General features: G+C 32.7%; 1 protein-coding gene across 1 annotated transcript; it reads right to left on the bottom strand.

Annotated features, from left to right (window-relative positions):
- Positions 1–1824: 1824 nt before the first annotated feature.
- LOC109793376 (retrovirus-related Pol polyprotein from transposon RE1) lies at positions 1825–5457 on the bottom strand. The gene is made up of 2 exons (XM_083067754.1): positions 4155–5457; positions 1825–3818 (listed from the first exon to the last, which is right to left on the bottom strand). Exons 1-2 carry the CDS (start codon positions 5320–5322, stop codon positions 1825–1827), a joined length of 3162 nt encoding a protein of 1053 aa, XP_082923880.1. The 5' UTR covers positions 5323–5457.
- Between the last annotated feature and the right edge of the window lie 9921 nt (positions 5458–15378).

Here is a 15378-nt window from a genome sequence, read left to right as displayed (position 1 = left end):
AAAAAAGATATCATTAAATATACTGGTAAATATTTCTTATTAATAACATAATTATATATATATATATATATATATATATATATATATATATATATATATATATATATATATATATATATATATAAAGAGTAATTTATACTTAGAACTTGAAGTATTGTAGACATAATATGTCAATACAGTCATATATTTGCACCATTAATTTGAAGTGATGATATTTATGTATAGTATGTGTATTTTAATTGATACACTATACCTACTTTCTGATATGTCATGTAATTAATTAATTATATAAAATTATTGATGAAATAAGAGTGAAAGAAACAGGTTCGTATGTATGTATGACTAGAACGGTGGTTGCGAAACATGTAACTCGATATTGTAGAGTGAGTAAGGTGTTACTTGATGTAGAACATGTGATATCATGTGCAATGTCCAACAACTTCAATTAGAATGGTCTATGCTTTCAGATTTAGGGTTGACAGTGAAATCGACCCATGTCTGTGTTGCTTATAATATAAATATATATCATATTTTCAACTAGATCTCAGTGGCATAGTTATTAATTACAACAACCTCAATAAAACAAGAATCATGCATGCTGGACCTCTTTATTAATTGCACTGCTATCTTTCCATTATATCGGAACAACATTTCCTTTTTAATGATTATATACATAAAGTATTTTTTTTACATTCAATTAATCATCATAATTTATCATAAATAATAAATTTATTAATTTTATAATAACTGTTTAAAAATTATACAAACTATTATTTTTGTTAACTAATTTTATAAAATATTTTATACTGTTAGCGCATGAACATTAAATCCCAACTAATAATTAAATTTCTCCTTAATAACCAACTGGTGTTCAATTTAGCGAAAGAGGATAGTATCTCACAGTATAACACTAGTTATATAAATCTAATAATCAATTTTTAATAGTTAATCTGTGCCAGAACATCTTAAGAAAAAAAATTATTTTTTATTAGATGTAATCAAGTTGGATTAAACATGAAAGTTGTGTTTCAAAACGCAAGGTTTTTTTTTTTTTAATTAGTTTATTTTAAAGTTAAAGTCGTGTTTGTAATATGACTAGTGTTATTTATTTTTTACATTCAAGTCATAACTTTTTATAAAATAAAAAAAAAATAGAAAGGAGAAGCCATGTCACACAAAACACGATTTATATATTTTTTTAAAAAAACAAAGTCCTATTTTGAAACAAGATTTACTAAATTTTTATTAAAAACTAAATCCATTTTATTTATAAAATTTTAAGTGTTTCGTTAATATTTAAAATATGAAATTATGTTTAGCACCATTGTCCAAAACGTGCTTGATGAATTAAGCTCAACGCGTTTATAGTTAGCATATGAGTAAAACAAAACCAAATGGCCAACACACGTCTTTTCTTTTTCCTTCAATCCAAACCCTAATATGCCTCGTTGCCAAACATTACTTGGCATATAGACAACGTTGCCATAGGATTCCCATGGTTATGATGAACAAATATTATTCTTAACAGTGTACTGCATATATATTCATTAACATAACACATGTCCACAAAATGAAAGCATTATTTATTAACAAAGTTATGGAAAAGAATCGTCCCCCATTCTATTGATCAATAGGTAATTATATACAAGTATACAGGCTAAATTATCTCCCTCATATCTTTGATATGATTTGGCAATATTCTGCAATAAAGGAAAATTAAAACCAACAAAATATACGCCAAATTAAATATTCTAATTGAGGAAATAATCTCAAGAATTATGCATGAGAGCATAACCCGTATATCATATCCCATATTACCCTCCCTCAAGGTGGAGCATGAGGATTACGAATGCCCAGCTTGTTAAGCAGAGTCTGAAATTGATGTCGTCCCAAGGCTTTTGTAAGGATGTCGGCAAGTTGCTCTTGTGTCGGAACATATGATGGTTGAATGGTGCCTTGAAGTATCTCATTACGAATGAAATGACAATCCACTTCAATATGTTTTGTCCGTTCATGGAAAACTGGATTTTTCGCTATATGCAAAGCAGCCTGACTATCACAGTGGAGGTGCATAGGTCCTTTATGAGAAATGCCTAAATCAGCCAGTAAGCTCCGGAGCCACTTAAGTTCACAACAAGTAGTAGCCATAGAACGGTATTCTGCTTCAGCAGATGAACGAGAGACAGTATGTTGTTTCTTGGTTTTCCAAGATATAGGAGAGTGACCCAAGAACACAACCCACCCAGTAGTTGAACGCCGAGTTAATGGACATCCGGCCCAGTCAGAATCACACCATCCATGTAGTTGGAAATCAGATGTGCTTTTGAGGAGAATTCCTTGCCCAGGACTTCCTTTGAGGTATCTCACAATTCGAATGGCTGCATTCCAATGTTCTTCACGCGGTTGTTGCATGAATTGCGACAAGGTATGAACACAGTACGACAATTCCGGTCTAGTAAAACACAAGTATATGAGGCGCCCAACAAGGCGCCGATACCTGTCAGGTTGATCAATGTAGCGTCCAGTGGCGAGTCCAAGTTGATGATTCTGCTCAAGAGGTGTAGCCACGGGCTGTGCACCAAGCAGGCCTGCTTCTTGAATGATGTCTAATGCATATTTACGTTGACACAAAAATATTCCACTTGAATTCCTTGCAACTTCTACTCCCAAAAAATATTTTAAATGTCCCAAGTCTTTCATGTGAAAGCACTTGCTAAGATATTCTTTAAAGCGTTGAATTGCAGCGGAATCGTTCCCACATATGATTAAATCATCTACATATACCAGAACCATCATTTGCACTCCATGGGCAAGAAGAGTAAAAAGTGAGTGGTCACAACCTGATTGACGGAATCCAAAGTTTATCAAAGCAGATGATAATTTGGCAAACCAACAACGAGGGGCTTGCTTCAAACCGTATAAAGACTTTTTCAATTTACAAACATGGTTCGGTTGAGAAGCATGAAAGCCCGGAGGAAGCTTCATGTAGACATCTTCATGTAAATCACCATGAAGGAAAGCATTGTGGACGTCCATTTGATGCAATTCCCACTTCTTTGTCGCTGCAACAGCAAGAACAAGGCGAACCGTAACCATTTTGACAACAGGGGCAAATGTCTCAGTATAGTCAACCCCTTCTTTTTGATGATTCCCGAGAATAACCAGTCTCGCCTTGTATCGCTCTATCGTGCCATCTGAATTATGCTTGATCTTGTATACCCATTTACAACCAAGAGGTTTCTTCCCATCCGGTAGAGTTTCTAGAGACCATGTTCCATTGGCTTCTAGTGCATGAAGTTCTTGCTGCATTGCAAGCCTCCATTTGGCATCTTGCACTGCTTCAGCATAATGAATGGGTTCTCGGGCTAGAGTAATAGCAGCAACAAACCTGCAATGCTTTTCAGAGAAATTTTCACAACTTATATAGTGAGATATAGGATAGGGAGTACCTGAAGAATACTGTGAAGTGGATTGACTTGGAGATGGACTTAACTTCTTTATGGTGTGAGTTACATACTCACGTAGCTTCACGGAAGGCAATTTGGTACGATGACCTCTTCCTAGTTCCTCCAAACTGCTTTGACGAACAAGCTCTAGTGAGTCAACATTAGGAGTTGGATTATTTCCTTCTTCTACGAGCTCATCACTTCTCTCACTGTCTAAGGCAACAGTTCCCTCCCTCACTTCAGAACCTACAACTACCTCATTGAGTGTATTTTCTCCCATCCTTGTGTCATTATCCAAATCATTATCATCATCATTATCCAATGTATCGTTCATTAACGACGAATCCACAGATAAATCATATTTGACCCCAGCTGTAGGTGTGAAAGGAAACTCCGTTTCAAAGAACTCAACATCACGAGACACAAAATAGCATTGAGTATCTAAATCAAATAATTTCCAACCCTTCTTCCCATAGGGGTAACCCACAAAGATACACTTTCGACTTCGACTAGCAAACTTATCACCATGTCTATCCAAGTTGTGTGCATAGCATAAACAACCAAAAACTTTTAAATGCTCATACATGGGGGCTTGACCATACAACATCTCATACGGTGTTTTTCCAGACAACACTGGAGTGGGAGTACGATTAATCAAGTATCCAGCTGTTAAGACACACTCACCCCAAAAAGAAATAGGGAGATTACCTTGAAATCGTAGAGCACGAGCAACATTAAGAATGTGTCTATGCTTTCTTTCTACTCTTCCGTTTTGTTGTGGGGTTCCTGGACAAGATGTTTGAAATACTATCCCGTGTTCATGAAAGTAGTTTCTCAAACATGTAAATTCAGTACCATTATCGCTACGTAGCACTTTAATCTGTTTGCCAAATTGTCTTTCTATTAATGCAAAGAAATTCAGCAATGTACGTGACACTTCTCTTTTATCAGAAATCAAATAAATCCAAATAGCACGAGAAAAATCATCCATTATTGTCAAAAAATATGAAGCACCACAAGAAGAGGGGGTTCTATAGGGCCCCCACAAATCACAGTGTATTAATTCAAAACTACCACTAGCATTATTTGTACTTAATGGAAAGACATCTCTAGTTTGCTTAGCCCGTAAACATACATCACATGGTTTGTTCTTTAAAATACTGTTATCACACCTCATGTTGGAAGCTAATTTAGTGACCTTGAAAGAAGGGTGCCCCATGCGTTGATGCCACAGATTAAGTTCGCAAGTTCCATTAGCTTTGTGTGCTTTCTCACTTCGAATTCCTTTAAAGAAGTAAAGTCCATCTCGTTGTTCACCCACTCCAATCAGCATCTTCGAAGTGCAATCCTGCATAACACATAAGTTGTTAGTGAAATAGACAACACAATTTGTTTCATTTGTCAATTGAGAAATAGACAACAGGTTGCAACTCAATGTTGGCACATAAAGCACATTTTCCACTTTCAATCCTCCATCAAGTGTCACTGCCCCTTCTTTGTTTGCCATCAGTTGTTTTCCATCTGGAAGTCTCACTGGACACCCAATTACGTCTCTCAGCCCACATAATAAACTCAAGTTTCCTGTCATGTGGCTAGAGGCCCCTGTGTCTATGATCCACTCACTATGTTTACCTGTCATTTTGTCACTTGTGGTTCCTTTGTGATTGTTTAACAAATCCTTTAGAGTTTTCCATTGTTCAGATCTTAGTCCACTCAATGCATTTTCATTAGTCCCATTGGTTTCTCCATTCACTTGCATTGCATTTGCTCGAAAACCTCCATTCAAATTTCCTGAATTATCTTTTGCATGCAAATCATACGGTGAAGGTATCTTTTTCACCAATTCGGTCTTCTTCTCGATCTCAGCTTTATCCATGAGAAGAGTTTTGTCACACGTTCTCACCGAGACTTTGTACGCTCTGATACCATAACAAAGTTATGGAAAAGAATCGTCCCCCATTCTATTGATCAATAGGTAATTATATACAAGTATACAGGCTAAATTATCTCCCTCATATCTTTGATATGATTTGGCAATATTCTGCAATAAAGGAAAATTAAAACCAACAAAATATACGCCAAATTAAATATTCTAATTGAGGAAATAATCTCAAGAATTATGCATGAGAGCATAACCCGTATATCATATCCCATATTATTTATATATATATATATATATTATATTCTTTTTTCAGTAACTCCTTCCTGAAAGACCCCATTGCCAACCTAGCAAGACCATTCCATGATGGGACAGGACAACCAAATCCTGACTTTTAAGCCTTTGGGTTTGGGCCATCATCCCCTCGGATTCATCATAATTTTTTAAAAATAATTATTATTATTCACATGCTTCACAAAACAAATATTCGTCTAATTTAAAGCGATTTTATTGTATAATAATATTTGTTTATTTTAAGAATTAAGTTTTAAGTATCAGAAAAATGCGCACCACTTCTGTTCCACCATTGTAGGGGAAGTATCTTTCAGCTATGAATGTTGATGATACCAAAGTAACTTACGGGTTGTTTGGTATGGTAGAAAGAAAGTGAATAAGGAAAATCACTACAAGAAAGAAAAAAGGTTATTCGCATCATTTTATAGTCGCATACACTTGATCTTAAATTCAAATTATATTGTAGTTTTTTTATAAATAAAAAAAACCCTAAAAAGATTTATTAGTTGTCCAATTCCACGACACTCAAAAGAGTAACTTGACTCATTACAACCCTAAAACTAGATTATAAAAGTTGATCATTTACCATCAAAAACTTATCCATTAAACCTTTATTTTGTTGAGATTAACCTAAAGAAAATTCGTCAAGAAGAGATCGCGATCGACCTAGGAGAAATCTCAGCCTAATACCTTAGCGAGTAACATAATCTTTGAGTCTTGAGCACATGGTCTAAGAATAATCGTGAGATCAGCTAACCTAGATCGAAATCTGATTCCAAATAGTGCAATTTCTAATGCATTGTTCGGATCAAGTGAAGGAACAAAGAAGAGAAAAAGGAAAGAAGGAATACACATTTTTCAAGATACCTTCCTTCATTCGGAGCAGTGAAGAAAAAAAAATTGTGGACCCCGTTCAAATTAATTTTCTCCATTTTGAAAAAGAAATTAAGCAACGAAAAGGAGAGTAAAAAATGTAAATTACTATTATACTCTTTACAATTACATCACATGCAAATAAAATCATTATATTTTATTTTTATTAGGGTCATATATGTCTTTTACAAATATACTTCTTTCTTTCCTCTCATTCATTCTTTCTTTTTTCTTTCTTACCAAATAATTAAATAATTATTTCATTTTTCTCTTCTCACTTTCTTTTTTTTATCTTTCTTTCATAAACCAAACAAGACATAAAAGTAAAAAAAAAAAAAAAAAACATTTTAAAACTTTCCTTTTAATCAAGCAAGAGAAAAAGTAAAAATGTCCAAAATTCCGATTCCAAACCGCGCAGTTTCTAAATGTATGTTTTTATGTTAATAATATAAAAAGAATTATATTGACAATATATAGAAATTACATTTAATAAAAATTAAAAAAAAATGCATGAAAAGTGTGCACCAGCTCTTGCTGAAGGTCTCATGAAGCATGGGTTCATGTTCCAAAGCAGACACAAGATTTTATGTTGTAAAAAGTTTGTCGACGTACATGACTGAAAAGGAGCCTAACCCCAATGTTTTACAAGTCAATCTCTTGGGCCATGTTGAACACAATTTGGTATTCGATTCATCAAACGCATTTTAACGATGATAATGTTATTTTTACTTCGTGTTTTTTAAGTTAGAATGTGAATCCGTTTGAGATCTTCGTTCAATGTTTGTGATTAGTTAAATGCATGAAAGCAAAAATTCCCTAACTGTAGGGAATCTCAATCCATTAATATATGTGTAAAGTAAAACATAGAAAATTGTTTAAACCAAATTAATTTTCTTTCTACTTCTTTTTCATAATTCTATATAAAAGAAAAGGTTAGTACACCATAGATCCTAAAATTTGAAAAACTATTATATAGGTCGTTCGAATTTAAATTACGAGTTATTTTAATTATTATAGTCAAACTAGGGATGGAAAATTTAAGTAGATAGATCTGATTTTAAATTTAAATCTTGTTTTTACCATTACATATGAAAAAATTACAAGTTATTTAAGTCCTTAAAGTTTTCTGTTTAAACTATTCCATAAAATTAAAAAAACTTTTAAAAATATCAAAATTTACTAATCATTTTAATCCTAATATTAAGGATCTATCAATTTTGATTCTTTATTTTAAGTATATAATAGTCATTTTGATTCTTAACTTTGGCATCTTTTGGTGTGTATTCATCAATTTATTCTCTAATGTTAAGGGCCAAATTAGTTGATTATTATCAAATTTAAGTCCAAATTAATGTTTATCAATTTTAAAACTAAATTAATTAATTGTCTAATGTTACTTATTGAATTTCCTGATAATTTTAATTTCAAAAATTAAATTAATTGATATTTTGTGAAAGTTAGAATTAAATATTTTAATAATATTAAAGACTAAACATTTACCACAAAAAAAAATTAACTAATGCTTATAACTTCAAAAACTATTTTGACATGTTATTCTCCTATATATCACATTTTATGGAAACACGTATATATAATGTAATAAAATTATATATTATTAAGTGTATGATCAACTTATGTAAGTCCATTTCACATTAACTAATGATTTTGAATTTATATAATTTCATTAAATATTCAGATGAAGAACAGTATTATTAATTTTACTAGACTCAAATAAGATTATTACATGTAATTTATAATATATTTAATGGATTCATCTAAGTCCTTCTGTGTCGCAAATGCTAGAGGAAAACTAGCCTGCTAATTAATTGTGGAATTCCGGCAAGTGGTTGCGAAGTCTGTGAGGCAAACACTGGCACAAATCATATAAAAAGTGTGGCAGTCAGCATAGATAAAATATATATTCAGACCAACAATGACCTAGAGGTATCGTATCATATACCAAAAAAGAGTCATGAAAATGCTCTTAAATCACATGAAAAATATAAAGTGACAACCATGCTCAATGATTTATAGTTTAGTTTATGCCTTTGCATCAGGTAATAATAATTAATAATGTGATTAGCACTTTAGCTTAAAGTTAAACAGACTGCTAAGAGAAATGAGATAAAGTTCACTATTTTGGTATGAAGGGCTACTAGAAAATTTTAACTATTATTTAAGTATAAAGTAATCAATAAGTGTAATGTAATTCTCTTTCAGATTTGTGAGTCTCTTTGTATACATCAATGTAGTAGTCCAAGCACAAATCTCTTCCTTTTTGCTCACAGTCCGATTAAAATACTCTATACTTTATTATCTTTAATAAATCTATAAATTTTGACATTTATGATTATTATTGTGTATATTTTCACAAATCATAAGGCTCTATCCCTCACTACTCATGGAGGAAATGAGTGGACCTTCAATTGAGTGGATCATCACATAGGTATGTCTTATAGTGTAAGTGAGTCAGATTGAGTTAAACTTGGATGAATTCATTACCTAACTTGATCATAATTTAACGAGTTAGGTTGAATCATATTTTTCATTTTTATTGCAAAATCTAATCCAACCCAATCATAAATGAGTTGGATTGGATTGAGTCAATCAGGTCAATATATAATTATTATTTTTTTGTAAAAATTTAAAGATTTCAAAATAGCTTAAAATCATATGATATTTTGATGCAAATGCAATGTTATCAACCATAAAACAAATAATGATACAAACTAAATATCAAAATAAATATATTGATTTACTATATTAATACAAAATAAAATTTAAAGCACTAATTTTAATGAGTGAGTACTCATTTGAGTTGGTGAGTTGTAAAAGAATAAGTACTGAGCACCACTAACACTAACTTGTAGATTTCAATTTTTTTTTCCGTACATTTGTAGATTATTATTAGTAATAACATTATTACTATTGTTGTTATTTTTATTGTTATTGTTACATGACTAAGTTGGATTGGACAATAGGTCAAAAACACACAACTTGTTATCCAATGTAAATAAGGTCGGATTTTGATTGAGTTGGGTATGATCAGAACCCTTAAAAAAATTGATCCAAACTTATTAGATTAGTTTGGGTTAGTTCGAGTACGAGGATTACCTATACTTACTTTACCTCCTTAAATGTGTGTGGTCGACTCTCTCGATCAATAGAAAGATAATACAATACATAGTTTTTCATACTTGAATACTAATGTAAAAATCCTACATGGTCGATCAGCTTGGTCGATAAAAGATCATTATGGTACGATAACAAAAAATATGCTTATTTTGATATTTTTCATCCAACAAGAAGAGATAAAATAATAATTAGTTGGAGTGAGATGAGCTTGATTCCCCCACATAATAATGCACTAAATTCTTTTATCTTCTTCTTTTTTAATTAGTTGACTAAAGTTATAATTTCGTTGCTTACAAAAATTCTTAAAGAATGAAGAATGTATAATGATCTGACATATTATCACACTATGTGAAATCACTACAACTAGTGGAATCACACACAGACACACACACACGCACATATATATATATATATATATATATATATATATATATATATATATATATATATATATAACATGAATATAAAAGTAAAACATTTGAACTAATATAAATAAAATGATCCCAAAAATAATCTCATGTCCTAGTGTTGGTTGAACACCATTAAACAAGTTACAACAATAACACCAACACCAACAAAAAGTATCGCCAGCCTCCAAACAACAACTGCCTCTTTAGCCTAACCCTGACCTGCTCTCATATAATATATGATTATCGTAGTTCAAACCATAATGAAAACAAAAAGATAAGTTAGAGTTTGAAAATATGTAAGTATAGAAAACAATTATATAATATATAACATCATAGCAAACATACATGAAAACCAAACACTCTAAGGCAAACATGTATCTCATCTAAACTATGTCACACAAGACATCCAACAATACATATGAACACACCACAACATACATCATATGAAAACATCTCAACTGATGCGTTGTCACACATTCAACTACGAAGGTATCCTAACAATATGAGTAGTCTAAGGGACTCTATCCTACTAAACCAACTCAATTATTTTTGCACCTAAAGTGTCAGCTTAATCACAACAAAATGAGATATCAACCCCTCCTTTGATTTCTTGGGTCTTGTCACTTACACTAGGAAAGTCCAATTCCATTGTTAGGAATAATACAATTGGATATAGGTTTACCACGACCTTGGCATGCATTACCAAGTCATATATGAAATGCACTCACTGATTATCATCAAGGAACCATGCAACTTTTCCAGGTATTTGGTTAAGGGTTGTAGCCCTCGATCTCCTACCTTACTCGACTACTAACTAAGGACTTAAAGTAGACTCAACACACTTCAAAACTCACTCCAAGAAATACATCCATTGAAGAAGGGTTTTCCAATCGTGGCTTATTTGAGCACCACTCCAAGATTCTCTATGTGAGATCTTCAATTTTTGAAATATAATTTCCTCTCTTCAAGTCCTAAGTTAGCCAACATACCTTAATGTCATACTGCATTTCCATCATCCACACATCACCATATATCATCTATATATATATCACATCCAATCAATGCATGTAGAGATCAATAACATCATACAATTATACAACATGCATATGCTCATCGTCATCATCCCTCACCATACAAATATCTACACATGTCATATCCAATCAACATAAATAAAACAAGCATCATACACTATAAAAAAAATGCACTAAAACTTAAAACATCTATTCATGTTCATCATACAACACCACCAAACAACAACATATCATCTAGGCATCCCATGCTTGGTGCAACATACCCCGTGTCTAGTGCCAATGAGGCAAGGAGCTCTCTGTCTCGCTCACGCTCGATGTGACCGAGATGGAAATTCCCTGGGACCTCAAGCTTGGCATAGCAAAAACCCACGTCCAACCTTATATCAAGTAAATAGTCTCTGCTTGACTCGTGTTAGACATTACCAAGTCAAAGACTTTCCACATTCTCAAGCTCGACGATGTAACACCCCAGCAACCCGCATGTGGATATTGTCCGCTTTGGCCGCAGCCCTCACGGTTTTGCTTCTGGCAATGGCACGCATGCCACCCCAAAACGCGTCCACACAAGGAAGGTATCCACACCCATATATATGGCATGCTTCGTTCTCCTTCCTAACCGATGTGGGACTTCACAATCCACCCCCCTCATGGGAGTCCAGCGCCCTCGCTGGCACACCGGCCCGGGTCCAGGCTCTGATACCAAATGTAACACCCCAGCAACCCGCATGTGGATATTGTCCGCTTTGGCCGCAGCCCTCACAGTTTTGCTTCTGGCAATGGCACGCATGCCACCCCAAAACGCGTCCACACAAGGAAGGTATCCACACCCATATATATGGCATGCTTCGTTCTCCTTCCTAACCGATGTGGGACTTCACAGACGACATCCCAATTCAAGATGAGTCTCTCTCTTAATGTATAACACCTCGGATCTTGTGCTTGGCTTGATTGAGACAGAGACCTTTAGTTGAAACTGTGTCTGGCACGCCAAAGGTGCGCTCTAGGCGTGAGCATAATTCTTTGATTCGATCGAAATCGAAGTTATCCGCGTGCAATTTTTTACTTCGAGTGGTTAATCTCAAATTTTTAGGATTTCGGGTTGGTTGATTTGGTTTGAAATGGGTTTTGTTGGTCAAGTTCGGGTTAAAATATTTGAAACTGTTAGTATCCAAACCCCACCAATACATAACAATTAAAAGGTATGTTGAGTTATTTCTTATAGTTGTAGAAACTAGAAACCCTAATGTCGCTAGCACCGTGAGAGTAGTCATATGAACCCTAGCATAGTTCATTCATCTTCGTCTACTACTGCATAATCGTTTGCTTCTCTATATCTACTGCCACGAAGACGATCTGCTTGTCTCCTTCTAACACCACGAAGAACAAGTTTGTTCGTCTTTTTCTTCTCCTGCATCATTATTAAGTCTTCAATAGTTCAAATGGCATTTTTGTTTGCACTAATATTTCCTTTTGTAAATGAATAATCTTTTTTAAAGTACAATGCTACCATAAAAGAGTCCTTTCATGAATCCCTATTTTGTAAAGGTGACATTCGCATTTTGGTTGGCCGAGCAATGTCTATTGTTGCTTTTTGTGGTGGGTAAAAGTTAGGATTTCCTCCCCCTTTCATCAGGTATGGACCCTATTTTCCATCTCTTTTCCTTTCAAAGGCTAACTATTGCAATACTCTTATTGGTCAATCTCTATCTAACCCAAGGCTTTCAGATGCATTTGTGGCCAACCCGCATTCTATGAAACTCAGGAACATTGTTCTGTTCACATCCATTGGGGCTTATGTTCTGTTTTATATGTGTGTGCATATTTCAAATGTTTTTGTTTTGTTTTCTCTTTTATTTTATTTGATCCTTATTGATATTAACTTATGTTTTGCTAAAATTATAACTCTTAAATATTAATTATGAATAATTATTTATTTTATATGAAGAAATTTGGTAATTATGGTCATCCTACTATCTGTTATCTTGTTATAGTGGTTTTGAACCACTTTCCTGAATTGATAACAATTGATCTGATATTCAATTTCGAAGTTCCATGTCCTTGTATTTTAGCATTCTTGAAGGTTTTAGGTTGTGATTTTGTAGATGAACGTGTTGGCTCTGAAGAAGAATGGAAAGAAAAAGATCAAAAGTATTTGCCTGGATGGAGTGGTAGTATCAGTTAGTATTTATCCTTCCTACTACTTGGGGATGTGGATGATTAATACCTATTCTCTAGAAAATATCTCTATAATTTATTTGAGAATATTGATAGTTTTATGTTTACTTATTTGTGCCAAAAGTTATATTCACTGGATTATAATTTATAAGTGTTAGTTTATTTGCATTTTTTTAAGCCTATGTTATCAATATATTAATTTTATATTATCGTAATTTTGAAAAGTTACTGATAGAGATGACAAGGAATGATACGAGTAGTAACTTTTATCACTTGTGTTATTTAGTTAGTATTTATTGGGTGTGTATGAATGAATTTTTTATATATATATTTACGAGGATTTGTAAATATTTAAAAATATAGTTGGTTGATTTGGAGCTAATTTTGCTAGTGTGTAACGTAAAACACTGGTTAACATATATATTAAAAAATGTTTTGAGTTCTAATTTTTATATTAAAAATAATATTTATTTGGTATAATTCAAATGATGCAAATTTTCCTGAAAATTTGTCCACTTCTTTGAAAGAAAATTTGTTCCACATGTATAATTGGTATAAGACAGATTATGAGGAACAAAATGAATATGCACAATCCTCTCATGATTCAACATTTTGTGTTTCTCATAGTGAAACATCTGTCTTTGTTGAAAATCCATCATATTTGGCTAGGAAAGATGCTTTTATAAGAAGCACTTGAGGGAAAAAAATTGTATTGATAGAAAAAATGAACTTGAAAGGTATTTAAGTGAAACTTGTATAGATGCTGATGATACATTTGACATTCTTGTTTGGTGGAAACAAAACTCTTCAAGATTTCCTATACTATCAAAAATGGTTAGAGATGTTCTAGCCACCCCAGTTTCCACAGTTGCTTCGGAAAGTGCATTTAGTATAGAGGGTAGAGTTTTAGATACTTTTAGAAGCTCTTTAAACCCACAAATGGAAGAGGCACCAATTTGTGCTCAAAATTGGCTGAGGTCAATTATAACCCAGTTCAAAGATCTTAATATCAATGAAGAGTTTGAAATTTCAGAAAAGATTGTTACAGGTATCACAATATTCTTTTGCTATAAAAAATATTTAATATTTGTGTTGTACGTGAGTTCACTATCTTGTTTTTAAATGTATTGTAGAATTTCAGGTAATTTTAGCAAGTGCTAGTGAAATTCAAGGAAGAGATGGATCGAGTGTCATAGTTGGTCCATCATCTCAATCACAACCATTGTTGTGATTAGTCATACTTAAGATATTTGTAATTTAAATGAACATTTTATATATTTTATTTAGTAATTTATGCTTTTTATGTTTCTTGCTAATTTATTTTTCTTTCTTTTTTCAGATTGACCTTTTTGCCATTTTGAAGCCATTTGTTATAGACATGACTATTGTTGTTCCTTTTGGATAATTTGTCATAAATGATCCCTATGACACTTATTTTGCTATCAATGTTATTGATCACTTGCAAATTGGATCTTTTTTGAGTAACTTTTTAAATAATTTTTCAATTGTGTTTTTTAAAGTAGCGACAAACTTCTATAAATATGATTTTGTTGATGTGTATATAAGTGTCTTTTTTAAAGGTATTTTTCTATTACATCTTTGTGTACTAATTTTTGTTTTATTGCCTTGCTGATTTGAAGAACCCTTTTATCTTCTTTGTGTATTCATTGTTTTGTATTCAGAATTGACAAGGTAAGAGCATGTAGATTTACACTCAATTATTAGTTTTGTATTTTGTTTGAGTCTCTCTTGTAAACTTTTGGATTTTTGATTTATGACAGGGAGTTATCAGTTAAAACTTAGGAGGTAGTCAAACCAAAAAATACATTGGAGCAACTGGAATGATTGTTTCTCTTTCTTAATGAAGAGTCTGCTTGTGATAATTTATTTATAATATGCCTACTCTTTCCTTTTTTTTGTTCATCTTCTAATTCTACCCTTTTGTAACTCATTTTTTGTATTTTTCTATCCTTTTTTGTTTCAATTTGACTGCATTCAAAAGGCCTTGCAATGTGTGAATGAGGTGCATTTTCTCTATAGTGTGCTTGGGTTGGATTTTGGCCAAACTGTGGGTGATGTACATCAAAGTTTGCATGGGACTGAGGTGGAAAAATCAACTAATATTAGCAATAACA

The sequence above is a fragment of the Cajanus cajan genome, chromosome 2 (genome assembly GCF_000230855.2).
Source record: "Cajanus cajan strain Asha chromosome 2, NIPB_CcT2T_4, whole genome shotgun sequence".
Classification (NCBI taxonomy): Eukaryota; Viridiplantae; Streptophyta; class Magnoliopsida; order Fabales; family Fabaceae; genus Cajanus; species Cajanus cajan.
Note: the sequence above shows the minus strand (reverse complement) of the source record. Positions and strands in the feature narration are given on the sequence as shown.

Bases quoted from the DNA above. Each gene is read 5' to 3' on its own strand.
- LOC109793376 (XM_083067754.1), bottom strand. From the start codon at position 5,322: ATGGATAAAGCTGAGATCGAGAAGAAGACCGAATTGGTGAAAAAGATA. The intron at 3,819-4,154 runs GTAATCTCCCTA...TCACACCTACAG, and splicing joins TCGTGCTCTACGATTTCAAG to CTGGGGTCAAATATGATTTA.